The 9,946-nt window shown below is 42.5% G+C and overlaps 1 protein-coding gene across 2 annotated transcripts; it reads left to right on the forward strand.

The window, feature by feature from the left end:
- The first annotated feature begins 968 nt into the window (after positions 1 to 968).
- On the forward strand, positions 969 to 9,946 carry IFT52 (intraflagellar transport 52). 2 transcript variants are annotated; one of them, XM_084217665.1, is made up of 14 exons: positions 969 to 1,237; positions 2,113 to 2,200; positions 2,462 to 2,591; positions 3,448 to 3,523; positions 3,610 to 3,681; positions 4,019 to 4,145; positions 4,724 to 4,810; positions 5,110 to 5,178; positions 5,925 to 6,079; positions 7,077 to 7,164; positions 8,318 to 8,426; positions 8,920 to 9,065; positions 9,320 to 9,445; positions 9,642 to 9,946. In XM_084217665.1, exons 1-13 carry the CDS (start codon positions 1,119 to 1,121, stop codon positions 9,407 to 9,409), a joined length of 1,356 nt encoding a protein of 451 aa, XP_084073791.1. In that variant the 5' UTR covers positions 969 to 1,118; the 3' UTR covers positions 9,410 to 9,445; positions 9,642 to 9,946. The 2 variants fall into 2 exon arrangements, with proteins under 2 accessions (XP_084073791.1, XP_084073792.1); XM_084217666.1 differs by lacking the exon at positions 9,320 to 9,445.

A 9,946-nucleotide genomic window follows, 5' to 3' on the forward strand; every position in this document is an offset into this window, starting at 1 on the left:
TGCTTGACTCGCCCCAGGCACACCAACACGACTGTGATGAGCACAGGGCAGTGAACAATGAGTGGTGGCCACGCTCCAGCACTCACCTGAAAATGCCCATCACTCATGTGGAACAGTTATTTATTCTGCCTTAATTTAAAAGCTGGTGTATTCATTGAATGTCACTTCCCACTTTTTTTTAAGCTGTTCTGTGCTGTTGCTGGGGGTAGGAGAGGGGGCTCAAAGCAACACGGGGATAAACAAGGGGCTTTCTAAAAGTTGTGTGATGCTCGTGCTCGGGGGAACCTTGTGCTGGTACCACTGTGTGTTTTGGGTTTTTTTTATCAGGCTCTATCTTGTATATGCTGAAGTCATTGGAAATATGACATGGTTTATATTAAAGTTGCAAACACTCATGTGCTTCTCTGGGTGTCCTGGGTAAGAGGGGAAGGAGGCTGTTTGCCTTCTGCTGGGCCTGAGAGCGCAAGGCTGCAGGCAAAAAGTGACTGACACTGCTGGGTTTAAATTAAAGAGGAATTCCCTAATTTAAGCACATACAGAAACACAGAAGGGTTGAAGATCTTAAAGGCCATAGCAAGGACACCTTCTGCTCTTCCAGGCCGCTCCAAAGCCCATCCAGCCTGGCTTTGGACGCTTCCAGGGATCCAGGGGCAGCCACAGCTTCTCTGGACACCCTGTGCCAGAGCCTCCCCACCCTCACAGGGAAGAACCTGCCGCTCTCAGGACTGAGATTTCAGACACAAACAAAATCAAAGGCCCGGAAAGGCAAGAGGGCTCCAAGAGAGCGGGGCGGCGATCAGCCCCGACAGGCGCGGACTGGGGCTGAGGGAGGGCGGGAGCGCACCGCCCTGTCCCCGCCCCGTCACACCCCCCGCCCTTCGCAGTGGTACCGCCCCTTCCCTTTCCCTGGCGAGGAGTGGAGCGAACCACTGCGACGACCTCTGCACTCGAGGGGGGGGGGGGGGAAACGCCACCCGCGCATGCGTGCGGCCGGAGCGTTGCTAGGGCGCGCGTGGTGACGGCGGCACGGCGGGGGCTCGTTGGGGACCCGCGGGCCGCCGGAGCGCTGGCGCTTGCCCGCTGCTCCCCGGAGCCCTCCGGCAGCCCCGGGGGAGCCTATGGAGAGCGGCCCGCGCAATGCCATAGTGTTCAACGCCTCCAAGGGCGAGAGCTTCACGCCAGCCGGCGGCTACAAGGCCCTGCGGAAGAGGCTGCGGGGCAGCTGGAAGGTGCAGAGGTGAGGTGCGGCTCCCGGGGCACGGCGAGGCCCCGGCGGGCGCGTGTGGGCCGCGCTGGGCACCCGAGTCGCCTTTGGGGGTGTGTGTCGTGAGCCGAGGTCGCTCTCTCGCGTTGATTGCGCCCTGTTGCATCTTCTGCCCCTGTGGGATGCTGTGGGTGGTTCTTGGGAGCTAGAGCTCACCTGAAGGAGATGGAGTGTAAATTGTAAGGATAAAGCTCTTCATACAGGTTTGTGGGTCTGTCTCGATTTGGAGTTTGGGCCAAAAAGAAAGCAGGGTTTTTGTGGATGGTACTGTTTATCTGACTGCTGCAAAATATGGCATGAGCTGTTTGAGAGAGGATGTCAGGGGAAGGTTCTTCCCCAGAGGGTGCCGGCACTGCCCAGGCTCCCCAGGGAACGGGCACGGCCCGAGGCTGCCAGAGCTCCAGGAGAGTTTGAACACCATTCCCAGGGGTGCCCAGGGTGGGGCTGTTGGGGGGTCTGTGCAGGGACAGGAGCTGGGCTCCACAGCCCAGTGGGTCCCTTCCACCTCATCTTATTCTATGAAATGTGGCCAGACCAAAAAGAAAAAAAAGAAGAATAATGGGAAGCTCCTCAGGTGCAAAGTTTAATAGCAGCTGTGACAGCTTGCAGCAGTTCTGGAGCTGCCACAGTGCCTTGTCAGAGGAGCGTTACTGTTTAGCTGGTTGGCATTTGTAAGGATTATTTTTGCTCAAGTTGTCAACTTGAAACCAAGATAAAAGGATGCAAAGTGACTGAAGTGATTTACTTTGTGTTCATTTGCCAGTCCTTTATTAAAAAAACAAAAGGAAAAAGTTGTGGTTCGGGACTGTATCCAGGAATAATGTGTGTCTTTATTAATCTATTCATAGCTTGAAAGATGAGATCACTTCTGAGAGATTGTTTGGGGTGAAATTGTGGATTACAGCAGGACCAAGAGAGAAGTTCAGTGCTGATGAGGTAAGAAGTCAATAATTGTTTTCAAGTTAGTTATGTTTTAAAATTTGCTTAAGTAGAAAAGAACAAGACAGAAGACTTTGCTGTAATGCTGCTTTAAATGAGTTCATATACATTGGAATTGAAATGTTTTTGTTATAGGGCAAAGTTAAATGGAAGCAGTCAAAATAATTTCTCTCCCCTCATCTCAATATAACTTCATGCAGTTTAGTGCATAGCTTCTCATGTTTGGTTTTTTTTTCCTGGATCTTTGTTGATTTCTAGTTTTCCGTTCTGAAGAAATTCCTGGAGGATGGTGGGGCCATCCTGGTGATGCTGAGAGAAGGTGGAGAGTCCCGGAATGGCACAAACATTAACTTTTTGTTAGAAGAATATGGGATCATTTTCAACAATGGTAATGGGGCTCACTGCTACCTTTAGTCATCAATTTGAAAATTGAAAAGAGCAGTTCAGCCTTTGTGGATATAAGCCAAGCAGATCTTTCTCACAAAGTACTTTTTCATCTAAAATATTTTTTTCTTTAAATCTGCATGCACATGGCAAGGTAATATTGGAGCGCAGCAAAGGCTTTCCATGGACATGGGCTTGGCCATTTCTATTCCTTTGCTGTAGTTGTTAGTTTTAATTTACTAAAAAAAAAAAAAATAATTCTAGGGAAATTTCTTGATTTAAAACCTATTAATTTAAAACATTTTCCACATATTTTAAAGGATTTAATCACTTAATGCTCACCCTGAATAAGAAGTGGCACTTTAGCAGACCAATATAATGTCACTCATTAGTTTTGTGCTGCCAATGTGGAAAAAAGCCCCAAGAACCCAAGGCAGTGTACATAAAATATTTGGGGTCTTTGGTGGCTTTTCTAGCCTATAACTTTTTTTGCATCAGTGGCACTCAATTAATCAAGTGTTTGGAAGATGTATAAAAAAATTGAGTTGTAAAAGTTGATAAAGGCTTTTTTAACTGGATCATCTTTTTGTCTCTTTTGCTTTGCAGAAGATGGTGATGTGCTTAACTTATTGTGGGGTTTTTTTTTTTTATTTGCAAACATATTCCTATCCTAAATCTATTCTGTCCAAAAGGAAACAGTAGTGAAGGCTGATTTCAGTTCTTTTGGTAGCCAAATGCCAGATTTGTGGTGTTAAAAGCAAGCACCCAGGGAATCCAAGAGCCAAACTAATTTTTCTTTGCTAAATCTAACACACTGATCAGCTAAGATGTCAATTTCTATATTTTTTTCTTTTTTCAAGATGCTGTAGTAAGAAATGTGTATTACAAGTACCACCACCCAAAAGAAGCACTCATCTCTGATGGGGTTTTGAACAGGTGAATATTTGGGGTATGTGAATCTTCACAGTAAACTCTTGTAAACTGGATTGTTTCAGTAAGGTTTGTTTTTCAATATCTCGAAGGGGAATCAGTGAAGCTGCAAAGAAAACAGTGCTTGAGACAGCAGATGAAGATGGAAGGGGCCATGACTCACAGTAAGTGTTTTCTGTGAGGAAACTGATGTGAAAATGTGTAGAACACCTCAGAATTGGCAGGTTTGTGATTAGCAGCAGTACACTGTGCTTATGGTGAGGTTTTGTAATGCATTTCTTATGTTCTTGTGCTTCTTAGGTTATATCTGGAAAGGACAATCTGTTTAATAGAGCTTGGTAACCTCTGAAGGAGCAGGAGGGATAGGTTTGGAAAGGAATTCCTGTTCTCATGACCTGATCTTGTTTGCCTCTAGTCTATGGGTTTCAGTTTGAGTTCTGTGAATCTGTCCAGCCTGCCTGGTGCATGCAAGTGCTTATGGAATTCCTGTATTTCCTGCAGAGCTCTCACCTTTGTTTATCCTTTTGGAGCCACCCTGAATGTGATGAAGCCAGCTGTGGCAATCCTGTCCACAGGGTCTGTCTGCTTCCCGCTCAACAGGCCTATCCTGGCTTTCTATCAGCATGAGGTATGAGCTGCCTGGGGCCCTCCCTGCATTCTCCCTGCCCCACACAGAAATTGTGAGTGGATCTTTTGAGGGTACTTACAAACCCACCTCAGTTTTTGATACATCTGCAAATTACAGATGAGCCCACTGACTCCTGACTTTTTTTTATGGTAAACTTCTTTGCATGGGGTTCAGAGGAGAATTAATGAGGTGTTCAGCAAAGATTGCATGTTTTTTGGTTGACTGGTGGATGCCTTTAATTCTTAAAAGTTTTGGGGTTTTCTGCTGTTTTAGTAATAATTTATTAAATAAGATTATTATTAGCTCTGTAAATACAGCATATTGAATTTCAAGGTTCTCACCTTGGAACCAGTAGATTTTTCATAAATTGTTTTACTCATCCACCCCTGTTCATTTATAAAAATATATTCAGAAATTTAGTAGTAAAGAGTTACAAGCACAGGATTGATATTGTTAATGAATGTGAACAAGTTAACACAGTTTTTTACTATGTTGACAAGTAATGCAATGCAATAACAATTGCCTCTGAAAATGTGATTTGGAAGGAATTTTTGCTATATTGTATTCTTTGTTGGTAGAGTAAAGGTGGAAAGATGGCAGCCCTGGGATCTTCCCATATGTTCAATGACCAGTATTTAGATAAAGAAGAAAATGGTAAGATCATGGTAAGTTGGAGTTTTTTGGGAGTTTTGTTTGCTTTTTTTTTTTTTTCTTTAAAAACACCCTGTTGTAACTTCACAACATTTGTAAAGCACTCCAGGCTCAGCTTCATTTTAGAGCAAGACAGCTATGAAATGGATTCAGTATGGGAATTCTCAGCTAATACTAAGAGATATTCTTTGATTTATTATCTTATTTTTAATTTTTCATGGTATGTTATTTAAGAGATTTAATAGGAATATTTAAGCATAGTATGAGATTACTTGGATCCTCCTGAAAGTAATTGAGTTTTGCCCTTCCCCAGGATGTGCTTTTCCAGTGGCTCACAACATCAGATATCCACTTAAACCAGATGGATATGGAGGACCCTGAGGTAAGAGAGATCCATCACAAGGAGGTAAAGAGCAGTGGGATCAGCACTGGTCTTGGCACACCCTGTGTTTAGCACAGAGTGGCTAACAGCAGGATGGGTGCTGCTGTTGTTGCAGAACCTTTATTCATGGTCTAGGATTGAGTAGACAGATGGCTCAGGTGTAAAAATTAGTGGTGCCACTCAGCCTTAGATTGAGTGGTATTCATCAGCAGATGAATACCATGGTATTCATCATCACATATGATTTGTGAGAGTCTCTTTCCAATTTGCCCATGTTTATGAGATGGACTGCTCCAGTGTGATGAGTTTGCACTTTACTCTGAGCTCTGAGACAAGAGGAATGTGCAGGAAGGAAAGGCAGATTTTCTGTATGTGAGCAGGGATCAACTTGTGTGTCAGTTTTAGTTGTATACAAATGCTGTTTTTATTTGGAAATATCTTTATGTGATTAAGTTATATACTCTGTGTGCATAAAAAGCAGTGGTTTTGCACAGTTGATTAGAAAACTGTCTGTTTTAAAGAATTAACAGAAATCCAAATAAAGCACCCCTGTGTTGGGTAGCTTACAGCTGAGAGAAGAGGTGGCACAGTTACTGATCTAGTGAGCTGCACTGCAAAGGGCCATACCTGGTAAAGAGTGAAATATTTATTTCTGAGTGAGATTTTAGGTGAGATATGAGGTAGAAAGAGACAATGGGAATGGGTGGGCCATTTCAGATGACAGGGGTGTGTATCTGTGTGTCCAGATTTCAGACTACACCGTGCTCCCAGACACCGCCGCGCTCTCCGAGCAGCTGCGAGTGTGCCTGCAGGAAGGAGATGAGAACCCCAGAGACTTCACAAAGCTGTTTGATACATCCCTTTATCAGCTGGACACAACTGCCCTCCCTTCAGTTATCAAGTCAGCAGCTGTAATTTTCTTATTACTTATTTATTTATTCCATTTGGTGTTCTGCATTTTCAGTTTGTGCTTTAACTCTGTCTCCTTAAGAGCTGGAAGGACTGAGCATTTTGAATATAGATATACCAGAAAATAGATTTGTACAGTGTGGCAATGATGCTTTCTCTTGCTTCTTGTCTTAGCTGTAGTTTCTGGCCCTCTTTTCTCCTTTTTTTTTCTGACTACATGAGATTCATTGACTTGATATTTTGAGAATTGTCTGCTGTGAAGTTGGGCACTTTCTGGAGTGCTCATTTTTCTACTTTTGAATTACTTGGCATTTACTGAAAACTGCATTTCAGTCACCTCTGCATTTCCCAGTAATTGTTTTGAGATTTATCAGCTGCTCAGTTTTACTGGTTTTTGTCACTATCAGTTTTGTCCATCATAACTCCCCTGTTACCCAGATCATGTCTGAACACTTTGAGTAGTGGCAGCTTAACACAGATTCCATAAACTCCACTCTGCTGGGGACACTTTTTCTTCTTACTCTGTATTTCTTGTATTTTCACTTCTTGTGAATTCACAGGAGGATCTCCCTTCTGACCCCATAAGAAATACTTTTTTAAAAAATAACTTTTGTTTATTGACTTCCTTATAAAACTTTTTTTTGTAATCCCAGTTCTGCTTGTTTTGTGCTGGATCATTTTCCTTCATCTGTGTTCGTCTTGCTTAAAGTCGATTGTAGAATTGAGCTGTGATTTTTTTAGTCACCTTATATATTCACCTATCATTATCTTCCCCTGTCACAACTTTAATTTTCTCACTGTAGAAGTTATTTATTACTGATCTGTAGTTCTCTGAGGTCCTTATAAAATTGACATCCCATTTTTTTGTGCTGTTGCAGTGCAAAACTTTGATGCTGGTGTGTTCACAAAAATCCATCTCTATAGCCTGCTAGTGGAAATAGATGTGGTATCACTTTTTTCCTCATACTTGGAATTTTTCTGTGCTGCAGAGCTTATGAAGAACTGAATATGAAACATGAACCCCTCCAACTTATTCAGCCTGAATTTGAGACTCCACTACCTGTCCTTCAGCCAGCTGTGAGTAATTTTCTTGCTTGTATATTGCAGGGAGAACCCTTCTCCATGAAGGTTGGACTTGATAATCCTGGATATCTGTTCCAACCTTAATGAGTCTCTATTTCATTTGTTTCATGCAAAACCTCTGTATGTCATTTCCATGTTCTGTAAAAAAAGTAGTGAGAAATGCTGTAGCAATAACTAATCACTTGGGAGTTGACTACACTGTAGGGACTATCTTTTAGGAAAGAGCACTCATTTACACTTCTAATTTATTAAAAGAGCTTCAAAATATAGTGTGTGGTACCAAAACAGAATCCTTGTGTGATAAGCCTTTGATTGAGTAGCTGCTCCCAGTCCTGTGAGGTGCTGGCTCAGCCTTCCCAGTGAAAACATGATGTGGTATTTGAGGAAGCTGTGGTGGTGAAGGTACTGCACTGCCTGCTGCCAGGGAAGAGCCAGTTTGTCCTGCTCTGCCTCCATCTCCCAGATCCTCAGGGGAAGCAGAAAGTGGAGCATCAGTCGTTTACAGCAGGAGCTGATCAAACTTTAACCAGCAATGTTTGGGTTGACAGCAACAACATGAGCTAGGGGGGTGTCAAACTCATTTCAGAAGGCAGGAATCTCTTGAGTATCTGAATGTTGCCATCATTGTTCCATCCTGCTTTACCCTGGCCACTGAGAAAGCATCACTGGGATCCTTTAGAGCTTTGGAAGTGCAACTGAAAGGGGTGTCTCCTTCATTGCTTTTTAAAAACCCAAGTCCAGCTTGTGATATAAATGATGCCTGCATGAAACAGAGAATACTCTGACCAGAATTGATGTCAATATATTTTCAGGGTGAGCTGTTGGGGCCAATTTAGTTCCTCAGCTCTCAGCCATCACCTGGGTTTCATGGAGCAAAACTGAAACTGCAAATAAGAATGTCTAGTTGTGATGCTGGGTGATAATTCTGGCATACCTGTGACTAAATTCTTTTGGAATGTTCAGTTATTTTTATGACATAAAAATGGGATTTTCAAATGGTGCCCCTTGGTTCAGTGGCTTTGGAGTTGCTTTTGACTTTTAAAAGGGTTTCTTCAAGTCCAATATATGTTCAAGACTGTTGTTTTAGAGATCTATAAAGTGTAAGAAAAATCTGTAGCAATCAGCCATGCTGCTTTTTCTCTCCAAGGTTTTTCCACCTGCTTTCAAAGAATTGCCTCCTCCTGCTCTGGAACTGTTTGACTTGGATGAAACTTTTTCCTCAGAGAAAGCACGTCTTGCAGAGATCACAAACAAATGTAAGTGGAGCAGATTGTTTCCACATTTAAAATAAAAGTCCATTTTATTTAGGGGAAAATTGTTATATTTAATTTTAGAGCATGGACTTCATTTAGGAAAATCTAATGCTCTTATCTTGATCTAAGAAATTGAAAGGCTTTGGAAATTAATAGTGTGACTTTATATGTACCATGACATTAGATTTTGTCTGTTACATGACATTTTATGCATGCTTCTGCCTGCTGTTTCCTATATTGTGCATAAATTGCTTTGTGCACCCTGGCTGATAAATTTCACATCTTTGAAGTAAAAATGTTAAGATTATTCTAAACACGTAAAGATGAGCAGCAGGTACTGGCTGCAGGAATACATCATGGCTAGTCCACTGAGCTTAGTGATGGGACTGAACCTCCCAGGATGCCAACAGCAAATGGAGATTCAGAGCAGGTTTTTGGCCAGCTGCTCCAGATGTGTGTGATACTCACCTGCCTTCTTCCCTGGGTGCTGGTTTAGGCACTGACGATGACCTGGAGTTCTACGTGCGGAAATGCGGCGACATCCTGGGAGTGACCAGTGAACTCCCAAAGGACAAGCAAGATGCCAAATATATCCTGGAGCACATCTTCTTCCAAGTGGTTGAGTTTAAGAAACTGAATCAGGTATTTTAATAACAATTACAAGTGAGTAGTTGGTAGTAGCAGCAGTGAGGGTGGTGTGTCATTGTAGCAGCTACACTTGTCACAGGCAAGAGGTGATGTAAGACATTAGCTGTGCAATAAATGAGACCAGTGAAGTGTGATCCAGAGTACTTATGGTTGTTAATCTCCATAAAACATGTACTGCTCAATTTATTAAGTCTCTCATTTATTTTAATTGGAGGATTAGTACATGCAAGTGTAGTTTGTAATTGCAGCTAAATCCAGTTCATTACTGGTGCCTGAGTGAGAGCAGGGAGTCCTCAGGAGTGTTCACAGCTCTGGCCAGTGCTGCAGTGCAGAGGTGACCAGCATTGTTCTTCAGGAGCTGCACTGGAATGCAGGTGTGCTGAAAGAATTCTTCATAGCAAATTTAATGCTTCAAAGTGTGTTTGGAGCATATTGGCAGAGCAGCATTTTGTGCTAACAAGAATTGCCCATTTCACACATATCTAGTTAAACCAAATGTCTTACAGTTCTATCCTGTCATTAAAACTCTTTTTTTTCCTTTTTTTTCCCCTTCCTCTTCCCTTACTTAAGGAGCACGATACTGACCCAAGTGAAGCTGGATTCCAGAACAGTACCTGAGACCTGGCTTTCCCCAGTTTGACATAGACCTTTTAGGGAAAGTATATTTTCCATTTTTAAAGTCTCTTCTCGGTGTATTGATTGGGACTGTCTCAGTAGTTCACTGGATGCTTGGATCATTTATGTGTGGTAGTTCAGATAATTAATGCCTTCTGGGGAACTGCTTGTATTTCACAAGCACTTTCCAAAGAATTTCTTATTTTTCTACTTCTTTATTGAAACTGTAATTTTTTAATATATTAAAAAAAATCGTATAC

This window comes from Fringilla coelebs (genome assembly GCF_963513975.1).
Source record: "Fringilla coelebs genome assembly, chromosome: 18".
Classification (NCBI taxonomy): Eukaryota; Metazoa; Chordata; class Aves; order Passeriformes; family Fringillidae; genus Fringilla; species Fringilla coelebs.

Bases quoted from the DNA above. Each gene is read 5' to 3' on its own strand.
- IFT52 (XM_084217665.1), top strand. From the start codon at position 1,119: ATGGAGAGCGGCCCGCGCAATGCCATAGTGTTCAACGCCTCCAAGGGC. The intron at 3,524-3,609 runs GTGAATATTTGG...AATATCTCGAAG, and splicing joins TCTGATGGGGTTTTGAACAG to GGGAATCAGTGAAGCTGCAA. The intron at 8,427-8,919 runs GTAAGTGGAGCA...GTGCTGGTTTAG, and splicing joins TGCAGAGATCACAAACAAAT to GCACTGACGATGACCTGGAG.